Consider the following 14,142-nt stretch of genomic DNA (forward strand, 5'->3'; position numbering starts at 1 on the left):
TATGAATAGATCATACCACAGAAGCACCAGTGCCAACCAGTCCTGTCTCTGAGATTAACAGTCCAAGGTTGCAAGTCTCGCATCAAGTCTAACAATGGACATGGGGGGAATGTGCAAGCATCTGAACACATTTCATCTTGACTGAACTATGTGGCTCTTCCCTATTTTGCTCTCATATCCACAAACTGCTTGGGCGGCATGGTGGCACAGTGGTTAGCACTGCTGCCTCACAGCTCCAGGGATCCGGGTTCGATTCCAGCCTTGAGTGACTGTGAAGTTTGCATGTTCTCCCCGTGTCTGCATGGGTTTCTTTTGGGTGCTCCAGTTTCTTCCCACACTCCGAAGATGTGTGGGTCAGGGGGATTGGCCGTGCTAAATTGCCCCTTGGTGTCCCAAGATGTGTAGATTAGCGAGGCAAGTAGGTGGGGCTATGGGGATAGGGCCTGGGTAAGATGCTCTGTCAGAGAGTCAGTGCAGGCTTAGAGTCATAGAGGTTTACAGCTTGGAAACAGGCCCTTCGGCCCAACTTGTCCATGCCGCCCAGTTTTTACCACTAAGCTAGTCTCAATTGACCACATTTGCCCCATATCCCTCTGTACCCATTTTATCCATGTAACTGTCTAAATGCTTATAGTCATAGAGGTTAACAGCATAGAAACAGGCCCTTCGGTCCAACTTGTCCATGCCACCCCTTTTTTAACCACTAAGCTAGTCCCAATTGCTCGCGTTTTGCCCATATCCCTCTATACCCATCTTACCCATGTAACTGTCTAAACGCTTTTTAAAAGACAAAATTATACCCGCCTTTACTACTACCTCTGGCAGCTTGTTCCAGACATTGTGTGAAAAAATCGCCCCTCTGGACCCTTTTATATCTCTTGCCTCTCACCTTAAACCTATGCCCTCTGGTTTTAGACTCCCCTACCTTTGGGCCAAATGGCCTCCTTCTACACTGCAGGGATTCTGTGATTCTATGACTTAATTACAGAAAGACAAAGTCCAATTGGATGGGTGCTGAAGGCCTCCTTAAGCTAGCAGGAGGAGGAGATTTGTTTTTTATTCATTTGTGGTACATGGGTTTCGCTGGCTGGCTGGCAGTTATTGCCGGCAGAGTTGAGGTGGGGATGTGAGTTCAGGTTCGAACTGATCATTTTGAACTGGAGTCAGGTCAGGACTGGCAATGTCAAGAGTCAGGACCGGTCAGCACGGAGGTATCACCTACTCACAGCTGATACTTGGTCTGGGAGAAGATTAACAGGTTGGAAGGGGATACTGAATTGCTGAGTGGCTATAGTAAACTGGATAATTCTGAATGGAAGTTGATCCATTCTTCTCAGAGAGGGACCAAAACAGGGAACCCATAAAGATAGGTAAAAGTGTTGCGATAAATTAAACATCTGCATTAGCCAGGTCGACAGTTTGTGAGATGGAATCGTCCGCACTCAGTCCTCTACAAGCGAATCGCAGCTCTGTGAGAAAGTTGGATCTCTCGCATATTCAAACAGCCCCTTCCCTCCAGAAGCAGTGAGCGGTTTACATAACCAAAGCAGGAACAAAGAGCGTCCTGTTATCACCCTGCGCCACAAGTGCTCTGCAGTGACTGATTGCAGATTAGTCAGCTCTGGACTGTAGCAGTGGGAATATTGATGTCCAGGAAGTCATTAACAATGTTGTTTGGTTCCGGCTGTAACAGGAGATATTCCCATCCACTCTTTCCCTCCCAAGGTGGTGCGCTGAAACACAGAAGTTGCTATTATCTGGGGTCAGCGAGGCGTTGGCATTGCAGAGTCACAGATCTGGTTTACGTTCAGCCAGCGGCAACTGCGTGGCAAAGCTGCCACATTCAATAAAGCCATGATATTGGCTGACCCAGCATAAAACCAGGCTCTGAGTGGGCACAGTGAGCAAATAAGGCAAACTGGAATCACAAAAGAGAAAATGTTGGAAATTCTCAGCAGGTCTGGCAGCATCTGTAAGGAGAGAAAAGAGCTGACGTTTCGAGTCCAGATGACCTTTTGTCAAAGCTGAGATTTTCCAGCATTTCCTCTTTTGGTTTCAGATTCCAGCATCCGCAGTAATTTGCTTTCATCTGGGGTCACCATGAGCTGTGTACTCATTGTCGTGGCTCAGCACCAGAATGGAAAAACAAAGACTCTATCCATCTAACCACATCCCAATATATTTTGGTAGCCCGGTGGAACAGTAGTTAGCACTGCTGCCTCACAGCACCAGGGACCCGGGTTCGATTCTGGCCTTGGGTGACTGTCTGTGTGAAGTTTGCACGTTCTTCCTTTATCTGCGTGGGTTTCCTCCGGGTGCTCCGGTTTCCTCCCACAGTCCAAAGATGTGCAGGTTAGGTGCATCGGCCATGCTAATTTGCCCCTTGCTGTCCCAAGATGTGTCAGTTAGGTGGATTAGCCAAGGGAAATGTGTGGAGTTATGGGGCTAGGGCAGGGGAGTGGGCCTGGGAAAGATACTCTGTCAGAGAGTCAGTGCAGAATTGATGGGCCGAATGGCCTCTTCTGCACCGTGGGGATTCTATTCTATGATGTGTTCCAATCAGTGAAGCATATTTGCAATGCAGTCTGAGGGATAATGAAGCCAATTTGCACACTGGCAAATTCCCGCAAACTGCAATGTGATTACCATCAGATAACCTGTTTTCAGTAAAATTAGTCGAAGGATAAATATTAGCCCTGACCCCAGGGAGAACTCCACTGCTCATCTTGCAAATAATACCACTGGACCTTTTACATCCACCTGATAGGGGTAGAAAGGGCCTCAGTTTAATATTGTATCTGAAAGGCAGCACGGCTCACAGTGCAGCACTCCCTTGGTACTGCACTGGAGTGTCAGCCTAGAAACTCCTTTGTTTATTGACTAACACAGTGATCTTTAGATATCTTCTCCGAGATTTACATTCCAGGTCGAATCCTAAGTAATGAAGGAGTACCTTCACCCTTCCTGTACTTAGTGTCACTGGAGTGGCGGAAGGGGGATAGCAGAAGGAGGCCATTCAGCCCATCAAGTCTGCACCGACCACAATCCTCAACCAGGCCCTATCCCCATAACCCCATGCATTTACCCTAGCCAGTCCCCCTGACACTAAGGGGCAATTTGGCATGGCCAATCCACCTAACCCACACATCTTTGGACTGTGGGAGGAAACCGGAGCATCTGGAGGAAACCCATGCAGACACAGGGAGAATGTGCAAACTCTGCACAGACAGTGACCCAAGTCGGGAATCAAACCTGGGTCCCTGGCGCTGTGAGGCAGCAGTGCTAACCACTGTGCCACCATGCCGCCCAAAATCAATTTTTTAAATTGAATTTAAATTCCACCAGTTGCCATGATGGGACTTGAACCCATGTCCCCAGAGTATTAGCCTAAACCCCTAGATTACTAATCCAGTGACATTACCACTAGGTTACCAGCTCCCCCGAATTAAATACACTTGAAGATTTTTTCAAGTAGGTAACAGAAACACATTCACCATCAATTTCCAAAAGAATTCTCCCGATTGTCCAGAGTAACTTCCATGAAAGTCCTGGAGAAATGGTCCACAGGTGGTTGGAAAAGCTCTTGGGGGTTTTTGCCAAAAATCAGAACCTAAGATGAGGGAACCCTCACTGACGTCCCTTGGGATTCCACACGGAACGGGGAATATTCCCACTCTACATTTCAGTGGATGAGAACTCGAGCTTTTCCCCAAATGAAATTAAAGTATATTTATTAGTCACAAGTAAGGCTTACATTAACACTGCAATGAAGTTACTGTGAAATTTCCCTAGTCACCACAATCCGGCGCCTGTTTGGGTCAATGCATCTAACCAGCATGTCTTTCAGACTGGGAGGAAACCAGAGCACCCGGAGGAAACCCACGCAGACACGGGGAGAACATGCAAACTCCACACAGACAGTGACCCAAGCCGGGAATCAAACGCAGGTCCCTGGCGCTGTGAGGCAGCAGTGCTAACCACTGTGCCACAGCGCCGCCCTCATAGTAAAAAGGAATGAGAGACAGGGATTTTCCTTCTCGATTAAGGAGCATGTCAGTGGGACCGGGTCGAATTAAACAGTGAATGGATAAATCTTACTGAGGATATTCCTGAGTTTTTGCCATATTTTGGGGATGCTGTCCATTTTCCTGTGAAAAGCATGAGCCTTGCCTGTAGGTACCAGGCCACACAAAAACTGAGATGCAGCACGCAAGGCTGATTCTACTTGCCAGTGAGTGAATCACTCTGTGTTGCAGCTTAGCAAAACGACAAAGTAGCTTAGCTCCGGCTTGTTGACAAGTGGAATTTTCCAGCTCTGTTCTCGTACAAGCACTCTCTCTCTCTCTCTCTCTCTCTCTCACATTCCTTCTCCATCCCACACACACGCACACTCTTGACAGTCTATCTCTCCACACACACACACACACACACACACACACACACACACGCATACAGGCACACGCACAGACATGCACATAGGCACACACACACAGGCACACACACACAGGCACACACAAACAAGCATACACACATGCACACACAGGCGGACACAGGCACACGCACACACACACATACATGCACATACATGCACACACATGCAAGCACACACACATGCGCACACACAAGCACACACTCACTCACACAAACACACACACATACACTCAAACGCATACAAATGCACACATGCGCACACATGCAAATGCATACATGCACACACACATAAGTACATGCACATACGCATGTTCTGGCTCTGCTCTCCCTTCCTCCCTCTCTCTCTCTATCTCTCATCTATCATACTCTCTCACTCACATCATTCTGCTCTCCATCACGCACACACATTTTGCTCTGCACTCTCTTACACTGAACAGATCGGTCAACTCTGGAAAATATGGAGCAAAACTTACACACCTGCTAAAAAGGACCCCAGTGGATTTAAAAACAGAGGAGCAGAAGTAGGCTATTCAGCCCATCGAGTCTGTCTGCCATTCAATTAGATCATGGCTAATCATCCACCTCAACACCACATTCCTGCATTATCCCCATATCCCTTAATGTCAATCGTATCCAGAAATGTATCAACTTCTGAGTTGCTCAATGACTGAGCTTCCACAGCCCTCTGGGGTAGAGAGATTCACCACCCTCTGAGTGAAGAAATTCTTTCTCGTCTCAGTCTTAAGTGGCCTGACCCATATCCTGAGATTATGTCCCCTGGTTTTAGACTCACCAGCCAGGGGAGACAGGCATCTTATCCACATCCATCTTATCCACATCCACTCTGTCACACCCTGTAAGAATTTAGTAAGTTTTAATGAGGCCGCCCCTCATTCTTTGAAACTCCAAAGGCAGTCTCCCCAGTCTCTCCTCACAGTGGTTAGCACTGCCGCCTCACAGCACCAGGGTCCCGGGTTCGATTCCCGGCTTGGGATACTGTCTGTGTGGAGTTTGCACATTCTCCCCGTGTCTGCGAGGGTTTCCTCCGAGTGCTCCAGTTTCCTCCCACAGTCCGAAAGACGTGCTGGTTGGTGCATTGGCCATGCTAAATTCTCTCTCAGTGTACCCGAACAGGTGCCAGAGTGTGGCGACTAGGGGATTTTCACAGTAACTTCATTGCAGTGTTAATGTAAGCCTACTTGCGATACTAATAAACTTTAAACTTTAACACAACCCCACCATCCCAGGGGTTAATCTGTTGAACCCCTCTGTGGCAAATATTTTCTTCCTTAGATAAGGAGACCAAAACTGTACACAATACTCCAGATGAGGTCTTACCAAGGCTCTATATAAATGCAGCAAGACACCCTTACTCCGGTAGTCAAATCCCCTTGCGATGAAAGCCAACGTGCCATTTGCCTTCTGAATTGTTTGCTGCAACTGCATGCGAGCTTTTAGTGACTAATGAGCAAGGACACGCAGATTTCTTTGGACACTCTCATTGCCCAACCTCTCACCATTAAAGAAATGCTCTGCCTTCTTGCTATTTTCTTGGGCAGGTGTCCTTGCTGTCAGCTCCGAAATTTTGGGCAGATTAGCTGCAGGGCTTTAGATACATGGCGAAAAGTTTTGTAAGGTTAATACGATATCGGACACCCCTGGGATGTCTTGCTCAATTCAACTTTTTTGCCCCCATTGTTCCTCCATTAAATGGATGTCTGAACCATAGACTCCATAGAACCCCTACAGTGCAAAAGGAGGCCATTCAGCCCATCAGGTCTGCCCTGACTCTCCAAAAGAGCATCTTACCCAGGCCAACACCACCCCACTGCCCTATCCCCCTAACTCCACGCATTTACCACGGCTAACCCACCCAACCTACAAATCTCAACCAATTACACAGGTGCCTATATGTCACTCACATATTCACTGGTTAATAGTATAACCAATGTTGTGATGATGTGTTTATTCTACTGTTTTGTGAACTCGGGGAGAACATTCTATACAATAAGCCAAAATATAGCAACAAGGATTTTGGTTCGACCACTGGGCTCACTACAAATATCTAAATACCTGACAAGTAAAGACAAACTCAAATTCAACGTGGGTCAGAATTTTACACTTGATGCCACACCACCCTCCCCCACCCTCTCTGGGTTCCTGCCAGCCCTGACCTGGTTGTGATTTCACACTTGTGCAGGGAAGGCCTCAGACAGAAAGCCAGTCCTTGCCCCAATTAAGGTCCTTAATTTGTCCACTTAATAGCCACTCAGTGGCCTATTACTCCCCAGCCTGAATTTTTAGGCTGGCGGACAGATGATAGTTTGGTGGGGGAAGGCTGGAAAAGAACAACCTTTGTTCTTGGGCTGGAAGGGATTGGGGGACACCTCCATCAGAAGCCCTTTCTGACTGATGGCGCCCTCACCTTAAGGTTCTGTGACCTCTTGACCTCCCTCCACCCTCCCCCCCGAGACCCCTCTCCCCAGCACCCCCCCCATCCCCACCCTTTCAGTTCTTCACTGTCCTCCCCCGCCCTGGGACTCCTGCTTCTTACCTGTCCTCCAGATACCAGGACTTAGTTCCAAACAGCTCCCTGCAGTACTTCTATTGGCCACTGAAGCGCTGTGCCTGGAGGGACTGGAGAAATGCAGGCCAATCTGATCAGCCAGTAGCTCCCCAAGTCGGGAGTTCTCCCGAGTGAGGGCACGTGTCCCGCCTTATGCCAAACACTGCTCTTTAGGGTGTAATATTGGGGCTGCTGGAGTCAGCAGGGTCGTGTTCCCGGCCCACTCATTCCATGGTGCACGCAAGCCTCCACCATCCTAAAACTTCAAGCCACGAACCCACACTTGGAGGTGATTTTTGTTACCAAACTTAGAAACATAGAATTGTACAGTCCAGAAGGAGGCCATTCAGTCCTTCGTGGCTATGCCAGCTTTTTAAAAGGGCTACCAATTAGTCCCACACCCTAGCTCTTTCTTCATGGGCCTGCAATTCTTCCCCCTTTAAGTATCTATCCAATTGTCCTTGGGAAGTTAATTTGTGGAAAATATATAAGGAAAAAGCCTAAAACTGTAGCAACAGCCAGGAATTTCCTCGGAGCTATCCCACTCGGCCATTGTAACCTCACTGGAAGTTTAGCAGAAGCCTGTTCAGGCACATTTCTGGTGAAGTAACAATGATGGGGCCCACAGCAAGAGAATTCTCCAAGAGAATTCCCGGCACAATGTGTTTCTGGACAAATGACCTCAGCTGTTACGATGCTCGGAAAAATTACATTTTCTCTTTACCTCAAAATTTAAACTTACTTTAGTTCTGTTTTCACACAAAAAAAATGCTCATTTTAACTTAGTTGTGAAAATAGAGTGACCACTCCTTAAAATCAACAAAGCCAACACCGGCTGAAGGCTTTTTCTTTCTCTCACCAGAGCTTGGCATTTTTACTCACTCACTCTGATGGGAACAGTATCCAGGGCAGTAACGCAAGACATTTACAATATATTATACTGATGTCCTTCCCACAAGAGGAAACATTCTCTCTCAATCCACTTTATCAAGACCTTTCAGGATTTTAAAAACCTCTATTAGGTCACCCTTCAGCCTCCTTTCTTCAAGCCTGTCAGTCTTTTTCTTATATGTATCCTCACACATTTCTGGTATAATCCTTATAAATCTTCTCCACATCCTCTGCAGTGCCTCTATATCCTTCTTGTACTCTACGAGTTGCCGAACCAACGTTCAATGCAGGATTGAAATCATAGAATCCCGACAGTGCAGAAGAGACCTCTCAGCCGATCGAGTCTGCAATGACTCTCTGACAGAGTATCCCAACCAGGCCCTCCTTCCACCCCATCCTATTCCTGTAACCCTACACATTTGCTATGGCTAAGCCATCTAACCTACACATCTTGGGACACTAAGGGACAATTTAGCATGGCCAATCCACCTAATCCGCACATCTTTGGACTGTGGGAGGAAACCGGAGCACGCAGAGGAAACCCACTATGGGCGGCATGGTGGCACAATGGTTAGCACTGCTGCCTCACAGCGCCAGGGTCCAGGTTCGATTCCCAGCATTCATCACTGTCTGTGTGGAGTTTGTACGTTCTCCCCGTGTCTGCGTGGGTTTCCTCCGGGTGCTCCAGTTTCCTCCCACACTCTGAAAAACGTGCTGGTTAGGTGCATTAACATGAACAGGCGCCAGAGTGTGACGACTAGGGGAATTTCACAGTAACATCATTGCAGTGCTAATGTAAGCCTACTCGTGACTAATAAATAAACTTTGACTTTAACACAGGGAGAATATCCAAACTCCACACAATTACTCAAGGCTGAAATCGAACCCGGTCCCTGGTGTTGTGAGGCACCGTGTCGTTAACATAACTTGCCTACTTTTCAATTTTATTCCTCTAGAAATAAAACCTATAAGATCTTCAAGCCACATCGAGAAAGTTAAAGGCATGGTGGCACAGTGGTTAGCACTGCTGCCTCACAGCACTAGGGACCCGGGTTTGATTCCCGGCTTTGATCACTGTCTGTGCAGAGTCTGCACATTCTCCCCGTGCCTGCGTGGGTTTTCTCCGGGTGCTCCGGTTTCCTCCCACACTCCAACGATGTGCGGGCTAGGTTGATTGGCCAGGTTAAAAATTGCCCCTTAGAGTCCTGAGATGCGTAGGTTAGAGGGATTAGAGGGTAAATTTGTGGGGGTAGGGCCTGGGTGGGATTGTGGTCAGTGCAGACTCGATGGGCCGAACGGCCTCCTTCTGCACTGTAGGGTTTCTATGATTTCTATAAACACAGCACTTTGACTGCTGATTTTCTTTCCGCTGTGTTGAATCCTGACTTGGATAACTGACATGCGAGTGAATCCCAAATTTCCTGGCTCACTTTGCTCACTTCTCCACAAAGGTGGGAAGTAGCTGCCCGGACATTATAACCAATGGGCTGTTTCAAACACACTGTATCAAGCAGCTATCTCAGTCTTTCCTATTACTTACTTGGGACGGTGTCCGAGCAGCAGACGCAGTGATGGGAGGTCACCTTTGGCAGCAGCATAATGCACAGGAAGCGCTCCAGTGTCTGTCGCTGCTGTTGGGTCACTGCCTCCAACTTTCAATAGCCACTCTGTAATGTCTTGATGCCCAAACCATGCAGCGAGGTGCAGAACTGTAGCTCCAGAACTGTCTTTATCCTGCGGAGATTGAAAAAGGAAATATGTCAATCTTTTAGGTCCATGCAGTGTTTGAAAGCGGTTTTCTAAATGGCAACTAATGGTCTCAGGATATGTCTCCAGTTTTGCTGACAGGATGGGTGATATTGAGGCTTTGGATGCAAAGAAAGACCACAAGCTTCATATAAGATAAAAGCAAAATACAGGCGGATGCTGGAATCTGAAACAAAAACAGAAAATGCTGGAAAATCTCAGTATGTCTGACAGCATCTGTGGAGAGAGAATAGGAGCGAATGTTTCGAGTCTGGATGACCCTTCATCAGACTCGAAGCGTTGGCTCTATTCTCTCTCCACAGATGCTGTCAGACCTGCTGAGATTTTCCAGCATTTTCTGTTTTTGTTGCAGAAGATTCATCTCCAGTTTGAAGAACCTTTGTTATAAAGCTAAGCTACAGAAGTTGGAAATCGACACTTTGAAGATGTGTAGACTTTGGGGTGATTTGTTCAAGGTTTATAATTGTCTTCTCCTCTCCAAGGGTGGCCTGTACGAGGGAGGGACCTTCAGAGAGATGTTCGAAAGCACGGTTAAGGGAGCAGGTTTCGAACTGGCTTTTGAAAAAAGAGGGGGGGCGGGGTGCGCGGAATGGTGCCAGAACAAATTTTTAAAACTGAGAGACGGAATTTAAAGTTGCATCCACATTCACAAGTTGTGTCAGATGGAGCAGAAACCTGAGGGTAGAGAGTCCACTTATTTATTCCAGTGATACCAGCACAATCTATGGGAAATTGGTTAAACTAGCCCAAAGATTGTGGAATTTCTTTCAACGTATTAGTGTCACAGGGTGACATTACTGCTGCCATCAGACTTTTGAATGGACTTACCTTGCATTAAGTTGATCTTTCTCTACACCCTAGCTATGACTGTAACACTACATTCTGCACTTTCTTCTTTCCATCTCTATGTACGGTATGCTTTATCTGTATAGCGCGCGAGAAACAATACTTCTCACTGTATTGTCACTAATACATGTGACAATAATAAATCAAATTAAATAGACTTACATTAATGCTGCAATGAAGTTACTGTGAAAATCCTCTAGTCGCTACACTGCAGCGCCTGTTCGGGTCCACTGAAGGAGAATTTAGCATGGCCAATACATCTAACCCACACATCTTTCGGAGTGTGGGAGAAAGCAGGAGCACCCGGAGAAAACCCACGCAGATAGAGGGAGTGCAGACTCCACACAGGCAGTGACCCAAGGCTGAAATCGAACCCAGGTCCCTGGCGCTGTGAGGCAGCAGCGCTAACCACTGTGCCACCGTGCCGCCATAATTTTAATTTGAAATTAAAACGCAAGTGAGCCAGAGCTAAAATTACTTGCATTTGTTTTCCATGATATTGGTGAAAAAGTCAATTTGTTTGGATAAGGCCCGACCCACAAAAACCAGCCTGACCTCCAGGCCGAGTTTGCCAGATTCCACGGTTTGCACTGGCTCAGGTAGAGTTAATTTTCTAATGCTTCCGAGCGCTGATAAGTATGTTTTATAAGTCCCTGGAACAAAGTATTTAATTTGCTAAGTAAACTGACTAGAGGACATCAATGAAACCATTAAGCCATTCAGTACAGTTTGCTAAAGTTATTTTCACTGATTTTAACTCAGGTGACTGAGGGCCAAACAATCCTTTTACAAATATTTATTTTTGGAGATAAGTCCTTTTCTAGCCAACTGATAAGACTGTACCCAGTTATCGCTATTGAATACAACCAGGAATATTATCTAATGGGAAAAAATTGACACAATTACATTCTATTGTGCTGTCCAATCATACTGGTTAATGGGAAAATTTACATTTTGATTATTTGAATGAGTTTTATCCATAATTTGAACTGCTAAGTGGTTCACACATTAAAGCCCGGGGTAATTTTAAGTGCATTTTGGATACACATTCCTGATTGTGCTCAAGGCAGGAGTTTGACCCTCTGGACAGTAAATCAGACCCACTCTCACTCAAATCCAGGCTTCACTTATATTTTCATAGAATCATAGAATCCCGACGGTGCAGGAGGAGGCCATTCGGCCCATCTAGTCTGCACTAACACCCCGACAGAACATCTTACCCACCCCACTGTCCTGTCTCCATAACCCCACATATTTAACCCACAAATCCCCCTAACCTATACTTCTTTGGACACTAAAGGGGAATTTAGCATGGCCAATCCACCTAACCTGCACATTTTTGGACACTAAGAGGCAATTTAGCATGGCCAATCCACCTAACCTGCACATGTTTGGACACTAAGAGACAATTTAGCATGGCCAATCCACTTAATCTGCACATCTTTGGCACTAAGGAGCAATTTAGCATGGCCAATCCACCTAACCTGCACATCTTTGGACACTAAGAGGCAATTTAGCATGGCCAATCCACCTAACCTACACATTTTTGGACACAAGAGACAGTTTAGCATGGCCAATCCACCTAACCTGCACATTTTTGGACACTAAGAGGCAATTTAGCATGGCCAATCCACCTAACCTGCACATGTTTGGACACTAAGAGACAATTTAGCATGGCCAATCCACTTAATCTGCACATCTTTGGCACTAAGGAGCAATTTAGCATGGCCAATCCACCTAACCTGCACATCTTTGGACACTAAGAGGCAATTTAGCATGGCCAATCCACCTAACCTACACATTTTTGGACACAAGAGACAGTTTAGCATGGCCAATCCACCTAATCTGTGCATCTCTGGACACTAAGGGGCAATTTACCATGACCAATCCACCTAACCTGCATATATTTGGACTGCGGAAGGAAACCGGAGCACCCGGAGGAAACCCACGCAGCCACAGGGGGAGAATGTGCAAACTCCACACAGACAGTGACCCAAGGCCGGAATTGAACCCGGGTCCCTGGCGCTGTGAGGCAGCAGTGCTAACCACCGTGCCACCGTTTCAACTGCAAAGACAAATCACATCAAGAGATTTTTGAAGGTCAGGCCACAGAATGGAGGGGATCAAACCTGACAGCCATAACACCCCCCCCCCCCCCCCCCTACTCTCACTGCAACTCTGCTGACCCACCTTAAATCCACACCAGCACTGCAGACTAATACACAGATTCAGACACTATCGGACTAGAGTACATGACGGGCTGCATGAGGCCGGTTACAGTTTTAAAATGCCCATACACCACCACTTATTTGCATGTCCTCGTCCACCTGATGCTACACTCTTGTATTGTCTGTAATCTACTTTAACTAAATATAGACGCCTCTAAATCTGCCGAAACATCACAGCAGTTTATTACTGGATTACTGACAATCTGTGCCTGATATTGTTTTATCATTCAGTCGTGTATCTAGCAAATAGCCCAGGAATTACACTCATACCTGCACGATATGCCATTCATTAAAACAAAGGAAATTATAAATCATTTGAACCAATTTTGAAACATCTCTCCCCATATCAGCCACGGCTCAGTTGGCAGTTCTCCTGTTTCTCAGTCCGAAGGTTGTAAATTCACGACCCCCTTGAATAAAGCGATTGAAGTTAACACAAGTGGAGTGCTACATTGTCAGAGGTACTGTCTTTCAGATGAGGTGCTAAACTGAGCTCCCGCCTGCCCTCTCAGATGATCTGAAAGATCCCATGGTGCTATTGTGAAGAAGGGGAGGCCTCGTGGTTTTAGTAATCCAAGGACTCGGGGTAATGTCCTGGGGATCCGGGTTCAAATCCCACCACAGCAGATGGTGAAATTTGAATTCAATAAAAATCTGGAATTTAGGGCGGAATTGTCCCATCTCGCCCACCACGGGAATAGCAGCGGACGGGACATAGACCATGCAAAGGTCTGTTGACTCAGGCAGGAATTTCCAGCTTTGGGGAGAGCACAGCCAGAAAATCCCACCCTAAGTGTCTAATGATGTCCATGAAACCAGTGACGATTGTCGTTAAAAGCCCTTTTAGGGAAGGAAATCTGCTGTCCTTATCTAGTCTGGCCTACATCTGATCCACAGCAATGAGGTTGTCCGCTATCCCCTCCCCCCACTGCACACACACGCACACACACACACAGATGCACGCACACATACATGCACACACACGTAAACACACAGACAGACACACATGTACACACATGCACATTCACACACACAAACATGCACACTCACACACATACATGCACACACACATGGCACGGTGGCACAGTGGTTAGCACTGCTGCCTCACAGTGCCAGGAACCCAGATTCAATTCCCGGCTTGGGTCACTGTCTGTGTGGAGTTTGCACATTCTCCCCATCTCTGCGTGGGTTTCCTTTGGGTGTTCCGGTTTCCTCCCACAGTCTGAAAGATGTGCTGGTTAGGTACATTGACCTGAACAGGCATCGGAGTGTGGCGACTAGGGGAATTTCACAGCAACTTCATCACAGTGTTAATGTAAGCCTTACTTATGACTAATAAATAAACTTTAAACTGAAACACATAAAATTAGTTTATTTTATTCTCACAAGTAGGCTTACATTCACACTGCAATG

At 46.7% G+C, this 14,142-nt stretch overlaps 1 protein-coding gene across 8 annotated transcripts in view; it reads right to left on the minus strand.

Moving 5' to 3' along the window:
* espn (espin) overlaps positions 1-14,142 on the minus strand; it is a 281,984-nt gene that overhangs the window by 166,629 nt on the left and 101,213 nt on the right. For all 8 annotated transcript variants that reach the window (XM_078238747.1, XM_078238745.1, XM_078238746.1 and 5 more), the window contains one exon: positions 9,429-9,622. In XM_078238747.1, coding sequence (XP_078094873.1) covers positions 9,429-9,622 — 194 coding nt within the window. The remainder of the gene's footprint in view (positions 1-9,428; positions 9,623-14,142) is intronic.

Source organism: Mustelus asterias, chromosome 22, assembly GCF_964213995.1.
Source record: "Mustelus asterias chromosome 22, sMusAst1.hap1.1, whole genome shotgun sequence".
NCBI lineage: Eukaryota > Metazoa > Chordata > Chondrichthyes > Carcharhiniformes > Triakidae > Mustelus > Mustelus asterias.